Source organism: Schistosoma haematobium, chromosome 7 (genome assembly GCF_000699445.3).
Source record: "Schistosoma haematobium chromosome 7, whole genome shotgun sequence".
Taxonomy (NCBI): domain Eukaryota; kingdom Metazoa; phylum Platyhelminthes; class Trematoda; order Strigeidida; family Schistosomatidae; genus Schistosoma; species Schistosoma haematobium.
This window is the reverse complement of record NC_067202.1, coordinates 4,393,333-4,416,889: the sequence shown is the minus strand read 5'-3', so window position 1 is coordinate 4,416,889 and position 23,557 is coordinate 4,393,333. Positions and strand designations below refer to the sequence as shown.

The window sequence follows — 23,557 nt, the reverse complement described above, 5'->3', positions numbered from 1 at the left end:
CCCAGAGGTATATAAATATTCGTACAAGAGAATTAAAGTGACAACCAGTTCAGTAGTAAAGAAGAGAAAAAAAATACAGTGAACAGGAAGAGGATAATCGGCGAGACTATAATTTATGGACGTCCTTTGAACGAATCTTAAGTGACCTTGATAAAAATTAGCCAATCAGCAAACAGTCAGTATAGCGTAAAAATGTGTTATACAAAACCAAAGAAATAAAGTAGATACTTTTTTTTACATGGTTCAAAAACTTTTCAAGATTAGAAAGAGGTTCAGAGGTTCTAAAATTGTATTGCATGCGGTAGAGGAAATCATCTATATGGCTACAGAATAATGGGCCTCTGGAGCCATGATGAAGTCTCAAAAACTCTTTCAACCTTGACCTCATAGCTTCAATATTGCTTGTGTGCACTTCGGTTGTTGAGTACACAAAATGCCACTTGTGGATCACGACACGTTGCACATAACCAAGCCTATGCAGGAGTCTGTACACTCTCCAATCATCCATATATATTGTAGTACCTGGCTGCAGCCAGTATTACTGGTGCTTTTATTATCCAGTTCGCAATAATTGTCATAATTCACCTTGGTTAAGAATTGATTATATATGGAGTTTTCATCACGAACTGACATCAACTATAATACCAGAAATCTATTTAGCCAAATGGATGTAAGGCTTTCGCCCCGATATCCGAGATCTGTTATCTTATACCAGATTGAATCGTCCACAAATTATAGTCTCGCCTTTTTATTTGTTATAGCCGCTCAATTATCATGTTTTGTACAAAATTCCCTGTGAATCGGTCGTACGTTAGCATCAGGCACTGAAGTTGGCGCCGTGACCTTGAAATCTCTAAAACGCTTCTGATTGGCTCGTCCATAATTTAGAGTCTTGCCACCTGGAAGCACCTGACGGCCCTCGAACAATATCGGAAGTCCACTAAAGTTAGGCATGACCAACACTGAATTTTAATATTAGTGATGTGAAGATCAAACACTAGTTGAGAGATCTAAAGTTTTTGAGTTCGATCCTCGGTAGTGTTATTAATGAGTACTACTGAAAAGTTCTATACGAGGACGAAAAAAGCTGTCGAATGCTTCCAATAACACGATTGTTGATAGCATCTATATTGCATAGTAAGCTAACCTATAATCACCAAAAGAATTGTCAAATCAAGTGTGTAGTTTCAATAATAAATATAACCATTATATGAAACCAGGTACCAAGCTACTTGATCCTAACTAAACTATTTAAATTTACAGTAAACGATTTGATTGATTAGTTATGAATATAATTAACACAATATGTGTACAGTATCAAGTACTTTTAAATGATTTACCATTCACATAGTGGATGAGTACTTGAACGATTGAAACGAAATCCTTAGTGAAAATTATACATTTATATGCAATATTGAACTGCGTCACAAGGCAAGCCCCCACATGAGATCCTCAAAGTCAAAGGAAAAGAGGAAGACCGAAGAACACATTACACTGAGAAATGGAAAATGATATGAGAAAAATAAAGGAAAATTGGATAGAAGTAGAAAGGAAGGCCCAGAACAGAGTGGGTTGGAGAATGCTGATTGGTGGCCTATGCTCGATTAGGAGTAACATGCGTTAGTCAGTAATGTAATATTGACCTACTAAATGAATGTAAACATGTTCAAAAAAAAGAAAAAAGTATTTTAACCATGATTATAACATGAGGATGAGCTTAAAATAACCACGATGAATTTCTAGTCAGTTCATAATCAATCATAAAGTATCTTCTGTATATGGATTATTCATGGAAAAGAAAACAAACAGATTATACATATTGAATGAATCTATTAAAATGTTTTACAAGTTGATCTTCTTGTACAATGTAAAGAATAAGCAAATATAAAATCTCCACAAACCCCTTCTGACAATATAGATAGTAAATTATACATCTTCTCGTGCCCATAGAAGGTGCCGAATGAGTTTCTAGGATTCCTCATGTTTTTTCTTGGTTGTTGCTAGGACTATATAATTAGTATCAGGGATGTGAGGTTACATTTTTCATTGAGAACTATTATCAACGAGAATTGAAAAATGATCTATAACCACAAAATTAGATGAAATTTGTGCAAAAAGAAAAAAAAACCCAAGTGGTTTTATCTGATTGGTTGATCCCTTTTAATGCAATGCGATTAGATTGAGGTTTATTTGAGAACTAAAGAATAGTGTAGATACGAAGGTATTTCTACTACTCATTTTTATTTTTGAATCTCACTCAGAAATTTACCAGTTATCTTCTTCAATCTGATTTATTCAGTCTTATGGCCCAAAATGTCCTTGTACGGCCGAGAATGGGGAGAGTCAACTCTCCCTCTCCGAATGCTCACACATGATCACGCGTATACAGCCACTACCAGGGAAGTCCTACTCGCTGTCTTCTCGTACCACGGGTGTTGTTTACGAAATTGAGAGGACAAAAAGCGAATGTTCGGCGCTTTAACCGGGTCGTTGGACACGGGGTTGGAAAACCCTGACTTCAAACCAATTGTGTATATGGACTCCAGCATTCTGAAGGAACAAAACACGTATGAGTCTATTGTTGGTCACCGGCTGCCATAAGATTGCACTTCCTGATGTTGCTCCACTGCCTTGTAGATCAGATCTTTAGGTCGAAGGCTCCAGATGTGGCACCTTAGGAAAACCATCTGTCTCGGTTCGGGCTCCCGAACTGTATCCCAGCCCTCACATAAATCATTCGATTTATGTGTCGCATATCTACTTGGTGCATCCTTGTACCAATGTTTATGTATTTAAATAAATAAATAAATAGATATTCAGCTTTATACTATACATTTATCGAATGTCATCAATAATGTAACTTGGATACTATGCATGAAATAATAAATCACAATTTATTATGATCATTAATAAATGAATCTTTACCTTCGGGAACTTTATCAAAACTTCTTCGTGATTGTATCCGATCTGTATTGGTTTCTGCTGCCAGTAATGATGAACCAATAGTTTGATTTAAATAACTCTCTAATAATCGATTATTGTCATTTGAATAATTAAGTGATGATGGAGATTTTTTTAGTTTTGAATACTGACTATTAGTATTATTGCTGCTGCTATGAATAAGATTGTTAGATGGCCAGTGAAGAAAACTCAATTGTTGTTGATTAGTCAACATCGTTAATTGATCTAAACTTTCCTCATTTGTCTTTGTAACATTCTTAGAATCAATCTCTTCAGTTGGTGGATATTTAAAATGTTCAGTTGGCTTTAAAAGTGAGAGAAAAAAAGGGCATCAAACATAAAATTCGTACTCAATGTAAACCTTCAATAATCCAAGTAGTCGGTATTCAATCTATTTCTCATTAAAATGACTAATTTCTGTAGATAATATGGAAAAAATCTCATTGTACAAATACTAGTGCTACTAATACCAATACTGTAGTGAATGAGAACGCCAGTCGGTACAACCGAATGTATTCAACTGAGAAATCATAGAATCTTTTAGTAAGATCGGAGAACTATTACTGTAAATAATTCATTTGTAAAATGTCAATCAGTTATCTCGTACTTCATTGTTCCATCGCTTTCACATCAATCACTCATTTTCCTCTCTTTGATCTTCTTAATCTTCTGCCGCCAGGCATTTCGCACACTACTTCCCCTTCTGATTTTATTGACACGTATTTCTCAGTAGCGGTGTTCATAGTCAACTGGGACTCGACTCCACGCTACAATTGGTGAACCCAAAAGTACGAACACTTCTCAACCTCTGGTCAAACCTTCCAACGAAGCCAATTGCGGTGAGTCTATCGTTTGTCTATCCATGTCTGTTGTATATTTTCATATTAATATTTTTCAATATATAATATACTCGACATTGACGGATAACGATAGGAATAATATTAATATATTAGACTCCAGTGTACGCGTACCAAATCTTAGGTGTCTTCCATTCGTGTGACGATATTTGAGAAATTTTCCCAAATAACTATTCTCACTGACCCGGATGCTTGGTACGGAACGCATACGCACTACCGCCTACCACCCAGCTTCAAATGGTTTAGTTGAAAGGTTTCACCGCCAACTTAAAAGTGCTCTGCGAGCATACGAAAACGACAATTGGTACGAAACCTTACAGCTCGTCCTCTTAGGTATCAGAACGAGCTTGAAGGCAGATATCCAATGCTCCACCGCTGAACTTGTATACGGCATGACATTGCGTCTGCCTGGAGAATTCTTCACACCACGAAGCATATATGATTTCGGTAAATCAGACTACGTCTAATGACTGTCTGCATTTATGCGAACGCTGCCTCCGGTGTCAATTCGAATACAACATCGACAGGTCGCTCTCCCTCGAGAGTTATCTACCTGTTCACATGTTTTCATACGAGTAGATTCGGTACGCAAACCTTTGCAACAACCTTACGAAGGCCCTTTTCACGTGATCGCTCGTCACGGAAAGACCTTCAAAGTTGATCGACATGGCCGCGTCGAGATCGTCAGCATTGATCGTCTCAAACCAGCACACGTCGATGACAGTGCACTACCAGATAACTTGAGACCCAATGCTAGACCTATCAAATCAACTAGCGGGATTTTTAAATCTACTCCAAATCCCACGATAGATACACCTGAGACCTCATTCTCACGTCCCGGTCAACAGCACGTGTCATCTGCATCATCTACGGACGAAACTTCAATCTCACGTCCAGATCAGCAGACCACGCCGCCCTTGACTTCGGATGAGATTGCAGGATCACGAAATACGAACGAGACTACAGTCTCACGTTCTGGTCGCTGAGTACGCTTACCCGTGCGCTTTCGCGACTAACCGCACAGTCAATAATGGATACAGTGTAGGATTATTACTATACTACATGCATGATACACTTTTCTCTTTATTTTGATTTTTTTCTGCATCCTGAGCCCACGCCCCCGACCATTCCCGTCTGGTACCGTCGACTTCAGTCAACTTTGTCGAAAGCTGGTCTGGCCACCCACGCTCTTGTCAACGCACTCAGTCGATATTTTGGTTTCGAATGTTTGGCATACGCTTGGTCTCGAACTTGGTCGATATGGTCGCTTCTGGTTCCTCGGCTCAACGTGGTTCCGTCCTACGTCTGCAGAGTTTCTGGTCCGCATCCCTACGAACGCAATCTTCAGATTATGGATACAAACCACTCTGGTGTCGTATGCCAACTTGAGCAACAAATACAGCACACTGCCCCTGGTACCGTTCTCCGAAAAAGACCTTCGTTGGCAACTCGACGATCAACGATCACTTTCCTGTTCCGCCAATGCTTCCGTCCTACAATCGCTCGTCAGCCGATCAGTCCCACAATTTAAACCGCTACTTATCAAAGGTGTAAACCCTTTCTGGCGGGGGGCTCCTGTAGTGACTTACTTTTATCACGAGAACGCGATTGGTTTAATGAAAACAACTATTATTATAACCAATTGCACCAATGATTGTTTTACTGTGCTCGTTTGTTTAATTGTGCTACCATTATTCTCTATTATTGTTTCGCGGTTAGTGTCTTCGCTCGCACGTACTCCCTTCTGCAGCTTCTGCTTGTACCATTTCTTGGCACGATCTTGGTATTCTTTCGATACCACGAGACCGCCAATCAAATAAACTTGGTTCTATTCCGCCTTCTGATTTTATTGACACGTATTTCTCAGTAGCGTTGTTCATAGTTAACTGGGACTCGACACCACGCTACAAAATAATCCTTTTTGCCAGTAAAAATAATGTCAACATTTCAATATCTTTCAAGTTAATCAATAAGCGAATGACTTCAAATTTACTACGCTTTACTAAACGTATTGCTAGAAAACCATATTTGTGCATCTAAACATGTATAATCACTTATCTTGTTTCACCTAGGTGATGCCACTTCCAAATGTCCGTTAGGCAATTTTTTTCTCTCAGTCATATTCCTTGTTCCCGACCGTAGCAGGTGCCTTGACGTGGTGTTTAGACTTGCCTATCGTGATGACCCAACCGAGCTATATTGTCTGGAACATATGTTCTTGTAGGTTAGTTAGATAGTTAATTCTTTGAAGCGACCTATGAAATTAACTTTCCTTTTTTACCTTTCTGCTTTCATGTCCTTTACAATTTTCTTCTCTTTAGAACGATCATATGGTTAATCTATAAATAAATAGCGCTATAGAAAGCGTTGGCATGTGAGATCAAAAGCCTTGGATTCAAACCTAAGATGCAGAGTCATAGCTGAGCACTGCTAAGAGGTAACATATTAGGATGTGGAAGTCGTTCAGTTCTTTTATCTTTTCAATCATTGTCTAACTTAGATAAGTTTGTAATTTAAAATTTATGAAACTTCTATAATCCTACACAAAACAGTTTTAATTGTTCTATAGTTTGGGGCCTTGTCCTAATATGCATCTATTCACTATACCCAATTTCAATCAGAACATTTTGCACCCAAAGTATGTACACCGTTTTTGTTTGTATTTCCTAAATAATTCATGTTATTCTTTCTAGTCTATAAGCATATGAAGTGAGTCCATAAAATAAAAATGAATTCTTAAGTGATTGGATATAATTAACAGGGTATCGTAGATTTAGATTTTGTTCTATTTGAAGCTGTTCTTAAATTAAAGTACTGAGTTGCATGGAATTGACTTTGTCAAAGACAATCAGTTACATCAAAATTACAGGTACATCTTGTAAATGAGTAGTGCTAAATAGTATGGAACCTTGGTCGAATTAAGTTTCCTGTCGACTATCTCCAACCATCCCATGTGAAAACATAGTGCATGTGATGTTGAATCATTAAGGCTAGTGGTCACATTGTAACATGATCGACAGAACTCCATCAATATTAAAGGGACTAAGCTAATATAACATTGTTCACTACAAAATGACTGATCAACTGTAAAAATGCTTTCCCATTACTGTGATATAAATATGGTACCAATATTTATAAAATATCGAAAAAATATATCTCGATCATTGCTACTACCTTGAAGTGGTTGTAGAGTTTGCTTGTTGTAATGAACAGATCGGGATGTGCTGTCTGGAAAAATAGTTCTTTAAGGTCTTACCATTTCAGGCAGATCGGTTAATGAGCGGTAAAATTAAAAACAGCAAACCCAAGGTCCGAGGGTGAAGTCGTACTGCTGACTGTATGGAGGTCTGACGGCAGTAAAGTGTTTCTCTCATCATAACAGTAATACTGCCTTCCCAGAAGGAAGGATGAGGTTGGAAAAGATCGACCCTTAAAATGCACACCTAGCCTTATTCCATGGATATCCGTCTCCGTCAGTAAGGTCTAAGCAAGTACGGCACCAACACAAAAATTACCCACAAAAAGGCTGTATATGACCGGTCTCAAGCACTGCGGTCACGCTCCCAGGTCGCTAAGACAAACTCTAATCCAATTTCCTTTTCAGATACCTCCAGTACAACCCTTCCATGATGTAGGCAACCGGGAAGTGATAACCACCCTCATACCTTTAACAGCACTAAGAGCTGACAAAAATGTTTTTTAAATAATTTTACCTGATTTTCATATGAAATGGATATGGCCACATCTGATTTTGATATGTCTACTAATAAATTATGCTTGTATTGTTCTCCTGTTTTGATTCCTTCCTGTTTTGTTAATTCAACATGATCCAACTTGAAATGTTTTTCTTGATTTAACACATTTCTACATTGATCCAATTGATTATCTAAATGATTACATGTTATATTATGTAAATTAGGATTGAGAGAATTCGTTATACCGGGATTAGATTGATATTGATTGTCTATATTATTTACATTATTGTTTATAGATACAGATAATTGTTTATTATTGAATGATTCTTGTTTAATATTGATTGTCTCCGATTCATCTGGTACTACTTCACATGATGCTAATGGAGCTAAACGTATATGCTCTTTGACATTATTCATGGATTCATTTTGTTCAATTGAAGATAAATTAGATAAGATGATATTGTCTACTTTTTGTTTGAATTCCGTTTGTTTTTGTTTTTTCTCCGTCTAATCAAGGAAGGAGTATTTTGAGAAAGAAAATGAAAAACATAAATGTTTCAGTAAATGGAATATACTCATTGAAACATCGATAAGAAAGATTGGTTCACTGAAGGATTCTCTGTTTGGTGAATACATTTTCAAAGCTGTACAATCCCAAATATACATATTTACTTTACAGGATGTTTATAATCACAATAATTACAATAATAGTGATAATAAACTTGTGTTAAACAGTGAAGTAGAATAAATAAAGTTATTTGTCAGGTCGTTCAATGGGTACTTTATCCAAAATAACTCAAGAACATTACCCTGAATGGTTAAAGGAGATGGAAACGGTTCAACAAAAAGCCTCATAATCGAATATCTTGGGAACATAGGTCACTTAATCAAGGCAGACTCTGTGTTCATAATCATCAACAAGGTAAGTAGAAGGCTGCCAAAGGCAGTTATATTGGATCTTTTTAACATTGCCGAATCAATAGCTACATATCAGGGAAAACCAGAATTATGTATCCAAAAGGAAATGGTACAACCTCTTCTTTTACCATGGTCCTAATGTCTCATAATTCTCTTTCTTATTTTCTTTCTTTATATCTTCCTTCCTCTACAGCCATCTGCTACCCCTTCCATCTTCTTCATAGATCTTCTACCCTCAACTGGTTTATCTATGTTCCCTATGATCCTCATGATTATAATTTATTACAATTTCAACATCTTATTTTAGCATGCTGAGCTATCCGTCCCTGATTATAATTTCCCCATTTGTCCTCATGATGAAGATTCAAAGCTTTAACAATAAAACTATTATTAGTTAATTTGATGAAGTTTTTTTCTCTGAGCCGGATGATTTGGTCTTGAAGCTTTCATCGTTCTTCTGAACGACATCATCTACACAAACTTGAGAAGTACAGTGAAAGCTCGATGACCAAACCATCCAGTTCATAGAACGAAACTCCATCAAAAGCTATAAATCTTCTCCACCATCCTTATATTAGTTACTCTGTCTAAAAAATCTTTATAATATCTTTGTTTATTCTACCTTACTGTTACCATGTTTAACAGAAGTTTTGTATCACTATTACTGTAATTATTACCATCCTGAAAATCAAGTATGTAAAGTCAAAATCATGAGTCAATTGGAGCTAGACCACCATGGAAAACCTGGAAATACCAGTATGGGACCCCGCCCCCCTCGAGATTCGAACCCAGGGCCTATCACTTTCGCGCACAAGCACTTGACAATTGGACCACTGAGCCGACCGGCATCGAACAGTGTTAATGTCTAAATTCAACTAATCCACGAAATTGAGCGACACATCCATCATTGTCATCAGTGAGTTACTATCTCACAACAGACCCGGTTGCACTCTGCTGGTCACTGCTCACATTGATTAAAATGTCAGCTGCCTCTACAGGTATGAAACTAACACAGTAGTTCCAAACTAATGGAGACAGATTAAATACATCCGATTTAATAATAGGTGAAGTGAAAGAGTTGATTGACAACAATTATAATGAAAATACTTCCAATCTATGCATATCTACTTATATAGGCCATACTTCACCACAATATAGTAATATAGATTAAGTCTCTGTGCAGTATAATCGCCTTTAGGTTAACAGATTGATATCTCCCTTAAACTTCAACTAACATAAGTTGGTAAATGTCAAGAGAGTTTTTTTAGGGATCTTATCACCTACCGATCTACCCTCAGTTGATTAAATTCCAAATATAAGTAATCAACTTACTTCACTCCCACACTCTCAGTCTTCAAAGTAGACTTTGATTTGGGCCACTCATCATTTGGTGGAAAAAAACCTATCCTAAAAATTTTCATCAGTATAGAATATGTGGAGATTATTAATTTATTGATTGAGATCTTGAACCGTTTGGTGTTAGACCAGTGCTGAAAGCCTGAAAGCACTGAGCGGCCGTTTCGTTCTATTGTGGGACTCCTCAGTAGCCGTGACCAGTGGAGCTAATCCGTGTCCGGTAGAGACAGGTATCTACCTCAGTACAGTGGAAGATTGTCGTGCAATTTTGTGGATTGGTTGATGTTAGACACTAACACCACTGGATGCCAGCTCATTGGTCTAGTAGGTTAGGCGTTCGCGCGCGAGACTAAAAGCCCTGGGTTCGAATCCTGCGAGCAGGCTTGTGGATGCACACTGCTGTGAAGTCCCACAATAGGCCATCCAGTGCTTCCAGGTTTCCAACAGTGATCTAACATCAATCGGTACAAAATCTCAATCAATAAATTAAAAATTCTTGACTTGTTACTTCAGGATATACAGATACATACAAACTTGTACAAGCTTATACACATATACCTATTGTAACTAATATTCTGTTAATAACAACCAATCAATAATAATAACTCACTGTTTTTAAATTTGGTAAAATAGGCAACTCTAATGGTGGATCATCTCTTAAACCAACAAATTTACTATAAATAGGTGAACGTGGAATTAACATCGTTGTAGATGTTGTTTGAATTGGAATGGTAACAATTGTAGATGATTGAAAACTTCTATTTATCATATGTTTATTAGATTGTTTATCAAATAATAATGATGAACTATGACTATCATTGATTGCTGATCGACTCATTATATTTGATATTGTTATAGAAGGTGAACAATATTTGACTGTTTCTGATGTAGATAATGGAAGAGGAATTGATTTTTTATGCAATTTCATTGATACATTATTATTATTATTATTATTATTATTATTATTATTATTAGTAGTAGTAGTAGTAGTAGTACAATGAACTGTTGTTGGTAATGGAGATGAAGTGATTGAAATTTCATTGTTCATCAATGAATCTTGTTTGTTTAATGATAAATTTGTCATTAATTGATTTGATATACTATTGATTATATTATTATTATTAGTAGTTGTATTAGTATTATTAGTTTCTAATTGATTTTCTATTTGTGTAATAGAATTTGAACTTGATGATATATCATCTGTGTTACTATGTACAGTTTCTTCTAAAACAGGTAAACGATTTATATTCAATGAAACTTCTGATGGTCTAGCTGTATATAATCGATCACGTTGTTCAGGATTTTCAAAATGAGAGCTTAGGATAGATTTCAAACACAAAAAACAAACAAAAAAAAGACAAAGAATGTATTATATTGTTGGTATTTAGCTTACATATTGTACAGTCAGGAGTGTGCTCATCCACGACCTCGTTTACATGGATTAAACCCAGGACCTTCGGTTTAACTCACAAATGCTTGACTTCTTGAGTACTGAGCTGGCATTCGACGGTGTTAATGTCTAACTTCAATCAATTCACATTATTGCATAACTCTCATCCGTTTCCTATGATGAATAAATGTCTCACAGCCGATATGGTTAGATTCCAGCGGTTATGGCTTAGAAATTAACATGAGACTGATGAAAGTTATGGTGCTTCATTTAAATCAGAATCAAAATAACATTTGATATTAAGCAGAATCTTCAGCAGTCACAGCTCTACAAACACTATCATCAGTTCAACGCTATATTTTCATCAATATGATTGGTAATATGGGTTGTGAATAAATTTCTGAATAAGATTGAAGAATATATAAAATCATGACACTTGAAGAAGAAAGAGGCTGTGATCAGTGAAGTTCAATCATCTCGAGTGTCATGCACTACTAACGGCATTGGAAGATGGTTGTAAAACATCATGGGTTAACTTAATTTGGACATACAAACCAATGTATTTCAACTCAGTGATCTGAAGGTTGAGAGCTCACCGGAAGACTCGAAGGTCCTGGGCTCGATTCCTGGAGAAGTTGTGGATGTATACTGTTGATGATTTTTCCAATATTTCTCGATTTTTAATGAATTTATCTAACTAAATTCATTACGCGATGTAAATAATAGAATAAAACTAACCTAAGATTTTTTCTAAATTCCAGTTTCTCACTCCGCGAATTGGTTATAATGAAATGATAACTGTTTGGAGGAGCAGAGTAGAAACGAGTGTCATGTATAGTTTAGTCATCAACCCCCACAGCATCTGTCAATCAAACAGATCAATGTAGCCAGTAGTCTAAACGTCATTATTCATTGTGTTTCAATCTAAATGCTTAAGATTAATGCGTCGAAACATATAGACATACATTTCATGTTCATAATCACTGAATAAACGATGTATCTGCAGTTTTGATAGAACTGAAACTTCCTGTTTGAATTTTCATTTTCTTCTACGACCACCTAAAATCTTAAATTTTCTGGTCTTCTATTTCACGGAAGATCTCGATAACTTTTTGAATTTCATTTTATCTCACTGACCTTTGATGTTATCTGATCACTTACTTTCTCTTTGTAGTTTGTTGTTTTTGTGGTATACCCAGTTTATAGTTGTTACTTCATAAACAGACTTGCTCTAGTTCAGCTCTGACTTTCCCGGATTCTTTCTCTTCAGTCGGTCAAAGTACAATTGTTAAAGTCCATTTTTATTAGGTTTCCAGTCTGTGTAGTCAGTGAACATCCCATATAATACTCGGAGAATCTCCTAACTGTTTCGTAATTTAGAATTACTCACAAGTTATTTTAGAATAATATTTCGTAACAAAAAGTTCTTTAAAAGTTGCATAGTAACAACGAGAAAAAGTAGTAAACACTCACTATGTAATTGATTGATTTTGATTAGAATATAGTGCATTTCCACCATTTTCTACATCCGGATTTGCTAGAACTTGATTTAATGCCCATATCACTGACAGACCAGTGGTAAATACACGGTAGGTAAGTAGAAAAGTATTCAAAAAGTCTATGGATAAGAATCTGGCATCAGTTAGTCGATCAAGTAAACGACTAACTGTTGCATAACGAATCTGACATTAAAGAAAAGATAGGAAAATATTTAACAGGAAAAAGACTTTAAACAATAGACTATCATCAACAATAAAAAATTATTAAGTCTATATTATGGACCGATCTTAGTTAGACAACCATTGAAAAAAAGGAAGCACTAGACAGCTCTTTTATTTTAGTGTGGGACTACTCAGAAATGCATATCCATGGTGCCACCGGAGACCCAACCCGCAATTCTAGTGAGTAGCTATGACTAGTAAAGTTCGACTATATCGGATGTGAGGCAGTTACCCACCAATAACATAATAAAGATCATTGGACAATATCACAGACTGATTTAAATTAGACATATATACCATTGGGTGCCAACTCAAATTTCTAAAGCTTTAGAATTCAACAAAAGACTTAAAGGTCGTAGGCTTGATTCCCGGTGTGATAATAAATACACACTGTAGTGAACCAGAATACAATTGAGTACAAGCGAATGTATTTTAATACAACACTACAGAATGTCTTAGTAAAATCTGAAAACCATACAGTAAATGGTTCGTTTGAAAAATATCCATCGATTGTCTCTGACTTTGTTGTTCCTTCGTTTCCATAACAATCACTCTCTGCTCTCGTTCCCCTTGATTTTCTCAACCTTCTACATCCAGGCATTCCACTTCCGATTGGGGGTACATACTACTTATATCTATCGATATCAGTAGCACACATCACTGTCTCGGAGTCCCATTTCAGAACGAAAAAGTTGTGTAATGCTTCCTGGCTTTCAACTGTTGTCCAACTAAATTCAGTCTATAGTATAAACTATAGAGTTCAACAGTTTCTGTAAACCTGTCATACAAAGTATTACCATTGATCTAATTCACTTAACAGTATAGATATAGTATGTCAGTTTTGTACACCTTATTTAACATTGGACGTTAAGTGTTATTACGTTACTCTATAAGTGCCGAACAAGAAGAGTCATATAAATGTAAGATAATGAAGAATAAATGGGTAATTTGGAACATTAATGACCTTTCAAAGATGAATTATTAATTACATTCTTATTTTAGGTTTACGGACTATTTTGTTGACGGTATTTTTATATTACCCTACTTTTAAGCTTTCATTTCATTTATTAACAGTTCCATGTGGTGATTCTGGAACATTCTTCCAAAAGATGATTAGATGGAATATCTTTAGCTCTTTCTGATCTTCTTAGGGCTTCCTCGAGTTCATCCGTAGACTGTTTTCACAGTTTATCAACTATTTTTCCCACGAATGACCTAGTTATTTACTTCTATTGGTTTCCAATTCGTAGTGCAGTATCGTTTGTAGCATACATATAATGAGTTTTCGTGTCATTAGGAAAGTAAGTGGGTTTGTTGTTCTCTTGCTTTGAGTTAGTAGTTTGAGAAAGAAGTTATCTGAATAGACCGATAGTCATCAACATACTTAGTGAGCACTTTGGTTAAAAAAAGCCAACGGTCTCATAGACATAAACCGAACTTTTTATTAACGGATTCAATAGAATAGTGATCCGACTAAGCAGACAATCCCTAAAACTTGACTATGATTGTAAACATTGAAAATTCAATCCGGAATCAGTAGTCTAAAAGCAGCGTATTAGTTTTATAATGCAAGGAACATTGTGAAAGTTGAAACCGGTTTTCTGAATTACTATTTATTATCATCTTGTTCTATAGTTACTGAATGAATCAATTATTATGAATATCTATCCCACTTGTCATAAGCTTCCGGTAACACGTTGACTACCGTTATATTACTCATTGCCAATCAGTTATTTACAGTCACCTTTGGCCCGTTCATGTATATTTGTGATTTCTCAATTTATGGTATAATGAGGTCTAGTATATCGGTGCATAAACCATGCCTATTTGAAATATAATAAAGTTAGAGTCTGAGAGGTGTAGGAAGGGGTTTATGAATAACTGATCAATAGGAACTTAGCTTTCATCCCAGGATCAATAGTGCTGATCAGGCGTGTAATTGGTCAATATGGGGATACTAGGCCATTGAGGAAATAGTAGACATGAAGGAAAAAGAATTAGTATTGGAATTTTCTAATTGATTAATTAACACATGATATTGGTTAGCGATCTCAAGCCATAACACCTAGGTTCTATTTCGTTTGAAGTCGTCCGTGTATTATATCAATGAGTTTCTATCTAGTAAGTAACAGACAAACTTCAAATACAACTAACAGTAGTTAGGATTAATGGTTTATTGTAAAGATAGTATGTTTACGTAAAATTTGCTACCCAAATATAACATATTTTCTAAATCATCCCCGTCTTCTCTTTACTCAATGAAAATATATAAATGGAACTAATTGTTTTCAAAACTGGTTACAACATTTAAAATAATTGTGAAACATAATCTCAACTGATTAAAATAAAGTAGTACATCATAAAATTAATCCATTTCGGGTATAAACAGGTGTCTACCTCAGTACAATCGAAGATGGTTGCGCGATTCCGTGGTTTGGTTGATGTTAGACACTATCACTATTGGATGCCGGCTCAGTGGTTCTGTAAGTTAAGCGTTCGCGCTCGAGACTGAAGGCCCTGGGTTCGAATCCCGCGAGCGGGGTCATGGATGTGCACTGCTGTGGAGTCCCACAATAGGACAAAACGGCGATCCATTGTTTCCAGGTTTCCCACAGTGATCTAACATCAATTGATTCAAGATGTCAATCAAAAACATCATAAAAAATTGGCGAGAATAAAGTCGCCTAGACCACAATCTATGGACAAATCAATGTGATTTTAGAAAATGAGTCTTGGATTTTGGTGTGAAATACATTCATCCACATGGCCAAATAACATTTCGACATATAGACCGATGTCAATCTATGATGAAAACTCTAACCATAACTTCTTACTCTAAATACTAATCCTGATTCTTCACAATAAACTATAACCTAGTTTAGAACCTAACAACCACCATCAGGAAAGTACAAGTATTTATAAATCATTGTCTACACAAGATACTCAACATCCATTGGCCGGATACCATTAGCAACAGCCTTCTGTGGGAGGGAACAAACCAGCATTCAGCTGAATTGGAAATTGGGGAAAGACGATGGAAATGGATAGGACATATATTACGCGAATAATCAAACTGCATCACGAGGCAAGTGTTAACATGGAATCGTGAAGGGAAACGGAAAAGCGAAAGTCCAAACAACAAATTACGTCGTGAAAGAGAAGCAGATATGAAAAGGATGAATAGGAACTGGAAAGAGCTGGAAAGGATTGGTTGGGACAGGGTTTAATGGAGAGTGCTGGTGGGCGGTCTATGCTCCTCCACGAGGAGTTACAGGTGTATGTATGTAAGTCAGTTCAGAACCTAGTTGGTAGGTGAGTTTTCTCAAGGTTACTTTGGTATCATTCAAAGATCGTCCGCAAATTCTAATCTCAGAACAAATTCTAGAATATTGAGTAAATTTTATAAACCATTAAATTAAATCTATATGATTCAAAATGTGTTTGTTTACTTACCTGTGGTACTTTACATGAATTCAATGTATGACTAAATTTAATATCTACATCATCTTTAAACAATTTTGGATCCGATCTAAACATTTTAATAATAATATAAAATAAAATGAGTGATTTACTTTTATTGGTTTTTAAACAAAAAAGGTAAACAATCAATAATATTAACCAGAATCAAATGATTCGAGTTTAGATAGGCGGCCTACTTGAGTATCTGGGCTACCTGTTCCTGCCATCTAGATATTTCAACAAGTTATTTATTTTTGTTTGTTTTAACACATCATTATGTCTATTAATCTCATAACCTATCCTGGTGCAACTTTTCGTTGTCAAAGTTACAAAAAGTCCAATAAGAGACAATGTGTTTGCTGGCAATATGCATCGAAACAAATGTTTATTATTTAGATGTCGATTGACTGGACTGCTGGCATCTAACTGGCGATCACTCAATATTTATCGTCAGGATCGACCAGGAAGTAAGAAACGGAAACTTCTTGAAATACTTTGTGCCGAGAATTCTATATTGTATCAAAAATATAATATTGAATAAAGCTTATAATAATAATAAAATAGTAATAAGGTTAAATATGATTTAGTTTGTGGTAGTAACTGGTTAAAACAAAAATCTGAATTCTTCAAATTACATATCCATTCCAATTGATTGATTTTGAATACACTATACTGGAAAACATTTTCCAATTTCTTTTATACATTAAAATTGTATCTATCATAGATTGATCTTAGTTGGAGATATCATTAAACACATAAGTTGAGATGATTTCGCAATGATCTTACAATAAGTTGTTACCGGGGGTTGTTTATGCATGTCCATAATGAAATAATCATCATCAGTGGGATTAGTTAATCATTGCACTATGCTAAAAATTATGATTGAAAATGTGTAACATGGGATGATAGCTCAGAGTTCATGTCCCGAAACCTGAAGGTTCTAAATTCCGTTCCTGGATGGATCGTTAATGGAAATCACGGTGAGACTATTATTTATGGACGACTTTTTGAGCAATGGTAAGTGTCTTTGGTAATGTCCATCTACTAACTAAGGCTAAATGAGTATTGTAAACCTGTGTGAAGAATAAACATTATGATTTACAGTTGATTGTTAAGTTTAGGATTTAGATTTAGGATTTTCATCACGAACTGATATCAGCTATAATGTTTATTATTATTATTTATTTGAACACATACACATTGGTACAAAAAGGCACCAAATAAATATGCGCCACATAAATCGAATGATTTATGTGAGGGCTGGGATACTGCCTGGGTGCCCAAACCGAAGCAGATAATTTTCTTAAGGGGCCACACCTGGAGCCTTCGACCTAAAGATCTGATCCACAAGGCAGTGGAGCAACGTAAGGAGATGCAGTCCCATGGTAACCGGTGACCAACGATTGGTTCCTACGCCATTTGTTGCTTCAGGATACTGGAGCCCATGTACACCATTGATTTGGAATCAGGGTTTTCCAACTCCCTTAGGTGGACTCTCCATGTCCACCAACCCAGTTAAAGCTATAATGCCAAAACGCTATTTAGCCAAATGGGTGAATGAACTTTGCACCAAAATCCAAAACCTGTTATCCTGAATCTGATTAGTTCGTCTATAAATTATAGTCTCGTCGAAACCGTGGAGTCTAATGCTGGGATGAGTTTTAAAATCATATATTTTTAGTGAAGAATTTGTATTTACTATCGTTATAAATGATATACCATATAAAAGATCATTATATATACTTTTATTGTGTATTTGCTAGACACTTAAACTGTTGTATTTTTGTACTCTCTTATTTCTAAGCTTTTGTTTGAGTTATAAATCATTGTCGTATGTCTTATTATTCCAGATTTGTCATTAATTAACTATTCCAGTATTACTCTGGTATTGTATTACTTATGACTAATTTATGTCAGTCAGTAAGCTACAACGTAGGATCAGGCATATATATGCATCATTCCAAGTTTCCATACAGCATTAACACAACAAGATGGACACTGGATACATAAAAGTAGTTAATTCAGTGGTCGTAATATATATAAGAAAGATTGCATATAAGGATGTAGTACAGGAAGAAAGAATTATTTCGTAGAAGGAAAGATATGAAGTGATTTTAATCTCATAGTTTAAAAGAAGACAAAGTGTTTATACACATACGTCATTGTGATCGATCCTGAGCCATGTCGTCCAGAATCTCCAACCATTGGTTATGATAGTCATGCGGATCCAAACCAAGTAGTCTGCATCTACCAACATGGCTCAGACTAGAAGTTAGTGACTTTAATCACTGATGCCACGTATTGGCTTGGCCACCCCTAACTTTCTTCTAATTATCCCCAACATTAGTCAGCATTGTGGGTCGTGGTAATCGGTGTTCAGTCATACGTACCACGTGGACCAACCATCTCAGTCGACGACCATTTACAACCTCATCAACTGACTTATCATCATTCCCTAATACCCTGCGTCTAACCTCACTATTACTTACCCGATGATCCCAGCAGACGCCAGCAATATTTCTGAGGCATCTGTGGTCAAATACTAGTAGCTTATGAATATCTTTTACTCTTAATGGCCACGTTTCGCAGCCGTAATATAGAACAGAATGAACTGTTGCGTAGTATACTCGTCCCTTAATTGATAGACGGATATCTCGCTTTCGTCATAGGTGACGTAAGTTGGCAGAAGCTAAACGAGCTTTACGAATCCGTGCTCAGATTTTGTCAGACACTAACCCATTAGGGCTGATCACTAATTTATGTACATATTATAAATTTGTAACTATGCTTCTGTGTGATCAGACATCTCCAGTATATTATTGTATGAACTTTGAGTAATGGTTGAACTGAGTGCAAAATAGAATTGATTTGCCTCCTACTTTCGCCTTCTGATTGGTTACCAGGTTAGAAGGAGCTCGAGGGCCAACAAGTATTAAGGTCTTCGTTATTCACTGGTCGATATGTCAATTGGTAAACAGAAAACCATCGGCTCCACTAGAAATATAGGTGAACTAATATATAATCGGATTAGAGAGAGTTTATAGAACTGGTCTCCTGTCATTACGGCTCTATCACACAGGACGCAATATAATCCAACCTAAACAACACAATCACGCTGTTTTCTTTTGGCATAACAATAATCTACTCTATCATAACCACTTGACGTAAATGAATGTTTTAAAGGATTCATAATCACTGATGTATAAAAGACAGATGAAATTTAGATTTGTTGATGAGATGTCATTTTATTACACCACGTAATTACCAAGTTTTGATCTTGAATTAAATCATTTCTAGGTAGGATAGTGTTAGGACCCGAGTTCTACACAGTAGATTAATTATTGCTTGATATAATGGAAAGAAAAGTCAATTTTTCGATTGATTTACTCATTATCAGTTTTATTCAACATTCAACATCCGTTTCGATTCAACATGAGGATCATTCAGTGTAGTATTTGATTTGTTTTCCCAGTGTGATATTTTCTTCTGTATAATAAACAATATTCTTGTATTCACTTGAACATGAACTATGCTCAGTAAGTGATTTGTTATAACTGAGTATGTGATTTTATCTTAATTATTAATCAAAATGGGTGTACAATCAATATATAAATGAGTGTATTTTCGACTTGAGTCGTTGTCGTCGTCATCATAGTGTTTTGGGGCTAATAAATCATCACTTATATCAGTCTTTGTGTTCCTACTTTCGCATCGTGGGAATTGCCGAAGTCCCTCATTCCGAGTATAAGTGATCAGCGCTTTTTTTTGTTTTTTCGCCACAACAATTGGCGACGACCGAATATAACAGATAATGAATTGTGTAAAAATTACTAATTACTTTGATAATTTGTATTATATCCCCTCCTAATCTGTAAATTAAATAATCTGTTTTGTGTACTTAATAATTCAATTAAGTAGAAGTATACTATACTGACTTAAGATAGCGACTAACGAAATTTTATATGGAATCCAGAATACGATAACATATTGATGTGAACAGAGAAATAAAGAAGTCGAAGACGAACAGCGGAAGTTATTTTTGGGGATATTATTTCACTGAATTCAAAGTTTGTAAAATACTAACATTTAGTTTTGCTCCTGGTTCATTCTATGGAATGCAAGCTTTCATTTGATCCATGATTCACTGCCACAACCTTTTTCAAGACAAAATTATTGTGACTTAGACGTAACCCTTTGTACTTCACTTTTCTACCCTGATGTTTAGTGTGGACATAATTTTATTTTTTCTGGTTGTTTGTGTGTTGTGGTCGTGTTAGTCATTTATTTATTTATGTTTTTCCACATTAATCAGAATCACGAATAAATGGAGTAAAGTCGCAGTCAACTCATCTTTCTTTCATACACTTTTCATCCAATCAAGTGATAGAATAGTTTTCGTCCGTGCCTCGGACATGGGCATTACTAGCGTCAAGGTTGAACTAGTTAGCCTGTCGTGTCAAGGCTTTAGCCTAGACCAGTCCTCTCCTGTATATTGTTGCGAGATGGATCAAAAACGTAACACGTATAATTTGAGATACGATACGTGTCTATGAATTAGCAGCGGATGTATATTAAATGTTCAATATGTACTCGGTATCAAGTGTTTTCTAGGGCTTTTCCGTTGATTTAGTGGGTGAGCGCTGAGTATAATTCTCACTAAGGATTTTATTGTGATCCATAAGTTTCACTTTATTTGCTTTTCCCATCCAGCGAGTCCGGATAGTTATCGATGGCGTGTGCAAAGAAAACAGATGTAGATCTCTTCAGATGACCGAAACGAAGTCCTCAGTGAACGTCATCCTCTCCTTTGATCAAAAATGCTAGACATTTTAGTCTTTTTAATATTGGAAAAAGGATGGTCAGGTTCACAGGACAGTTTACATTTTATAAAATGCTGATTGAATACTACCAGTATTTCGTTACTAAAATGTCTGTAATCGATGGACACAGGAGAATTAAACAACAGAAACCATAATCTATGAAATCGTAGGGGTAAATTAAAAGTTCATGATATTTAAAATTAAAGAACAAACTATATAATTGCTCTTCCATATAATCACAAGAGGTTCTTCACTCAATTCTTAACCACTACTCTATATCCTGACCGTAAATTCTGTTTCTGATTCCGATTCCTAACCATAACCACAAATTCATACCTTGACTCTCACCCTAAAATAAGAAATTTTGTGGGCACATTATGTTACATATTATTCATTTATATTCCTTGTATTCTGATCGACTGAAAATTGGGTTTACTGTCTGAGGGTTATATCAAGACTACATGAAGGTCATTAGTAGATTATAAATTCACTCTATGTTGATGTGCGAAATACCGCTCAATAACAATATTAATGTTAAAGATAATAATAATTCTAAGATGCAGGTACATCCAGTTAACGAGTCCCAAATAAAACGAAACATGCGTCCTGGGTTTCACTGCTAGCTACCATCTATAACTGCTTATAATGCTTGTGACTTAGAGCAATATGGAGACAGTCCGTACAGGATGTACATATACCAATAAAAGACTGACCAATCTCAGTCTTAAACATCAATGGGGAGATTCAAACAAACAATACAAAATGGAAATATCAGTGATAATAATAATGATAATAATAATAATACTGATCAAATATATACTTACCGAATAGACTGAGGCATTGCTACAGAAGAAACATCCGATTGAGCTGAATTTAAAATATCTCCATAATGCAATTGTTCAATACACTAAAGATGGAGTATTTGTAATGGAGAAAAAAAGAGCAATATGAAATAGTTATTAAAACTTTTTGAAAAAAAAACATGATCTTATTACAGTTCAGTATCGAATTCTTTAGTCATTACTCAGAACATGATGTATTGAAATGATAACATAAAAAAGGGGACTGTATGAATACAAGTGATTTCTTTTAATAGTTGCATTCATTTAGACAATTGTCAGAAAGATCTTTGGTTATCTCCTTTGGTTTTGTTGGTAGGCTCAGTGGTCTAGTGGTTAAGTACTCGCGCGCGAAACCATTAGGTCCTGGGTTGGAATCTCGCAGAGGGCGAGACCGTGGATGCGCACTGCTGAGGAGTCCCGCAATAGGACGAAACTGCTGTCCAGTGCTTCCAGGTTTGCCCCCAAATGTCCTGTTACGGCCGAGAGTGGGGAGAGTCCGCTCTCCCTCTCGGAATGCTCTCACATGGCCACGCGTATATATCCTCTGACAGGGAAGTCCTACTCACTGCCTTCTCGTGGCTGGGGGTGTTGTTTACGAAAATGAGAGGACGAAAAGCGAATGCCCGGTGCTTTAACCGGATTCCAAACCAATGGTGCACATGAGCTCCAGTATCCCGATGGAACAAATGGTGTATGAACCTATTGTTGGTCACTGGCTTCCATGGGACTGCATCTCCATACGATGCTTCACTGTCTTGCGGATCAGACCTTCAGGTCAAAGGCTCCAGGTGTGGCCCCCCAAGAAAACCACCTGCTTCGATTTGGGCACCCGGGCAGTATCACAGCCCTCACATAGATCAAATGAGATATGTGTGGCGCATATGTATTTAGTGCCTCCTTGTGCTAATATCTATGTGTTAAAATAAATAAATAAATAAATTTGTTGGTAGATGTTAGCTTTTCCCTGTAATCAAAACTTTGAATACACTTCTTTTTTGTCGAATTTTATATTTCCACCTGATCTTAACTTTTGTGTAATTGATTGTTACCACTTTTAATTTTCTAATATGCTCTTACCTCCAGATCATCTCTTAGTATCACATATACAGTTGTTCTACTGTAATTTTTCACTTTGTTGAATATTGAATACTTTTTCTGAACTCACATCTCTTTAGATCCCATTGTTAGAGGATCATCATTAAGTTGTGTGAATAATTCCTTGTATGGTCGGGTTCACATTAGTAGAATCTTGATCATTTCAATATATAACAACTTAATGTTATTTGATATAAGTCAAGAGTTATATATATATTTTATTTATTTCAATGGTTGAGATCATGAGTTAATTGAAGCGAAATCACAACGGAATACCTGGAAGCACTGGACGATCGTTTCGTCCTATTGTGGGACTCCTCAACAGTGTACATCCACAATCTCGCTTCACAAAATTCGAACACAGGACCTATCAGTCTCGCGCGCGAGACTGATTGTACTATTGGCGACAGTCAATATATAATCTCGAACACTTGTTACAACAT

At 35.9% G+C, this 23,557-nt stretch overlaps 2 protein-coding genes across 2 annotated transcripts in view; one reads left to right on the top strand and one right to left on the bottom strand.

The window, feature by feature from the left end:
* RASGRF1_1 (Ras protein-specific guanine nucleotide-releasing factor) overlaps positions 1 to 23,557 on the bottom strand; it is a 170,800-nt gene that overhangs the window by 33,334 nt on the left and 113,909 nt on the right. The window contains exons 15-19 of the mRNA XM_051217838.1: positions 22,002 to 22,084; positions 16,352 to 16,427; positions 10,398 to 12,859; positions 7,532 to 8,020; positions 2,926 to 3,265 (exon numbers count right to left, since the gene is read on the bottom strand). Coding sequence (XP_051064265.1) covers positions 2,926 to 3,265; positions 7,532 to 8,020; positions 10,398 to 10,871 — 1,303 coding nt within the window. The 5' untranslated portion in view covers positions 10,872 to 12,859; positions 16,352 to 16,427; positions 22,002 to 22,084. The remainder of the gene's footprint in view (positions 1 to 2,925; positions 3,266 to 7,531; positions 8,021 to 10,397; positions 12,860 to 16,351; positions 16,428 to 22,001; positions 22,085 to 23,557) is intronic.
* MS3_00009460 (uncharacterized protein) lies at positions 3,291 to 7,438 on the top strand. The gene is made up of 2 exons (XM_051217839.1): positions 3,291 to 3,343; positions 3,385 to 7,438. Exon 2 carries the CDS (start codon positions 4,301 to 4,303, stop codon positions 4,802 to 4,804), a length of 504 nt encoding a protein of 167 aa, XP_051064266.1. The 5' UTR covers positions 3,291 to 3,343; positions 3,385 to 4,300; the 3' UTR covers positions 4,805 to 7,438.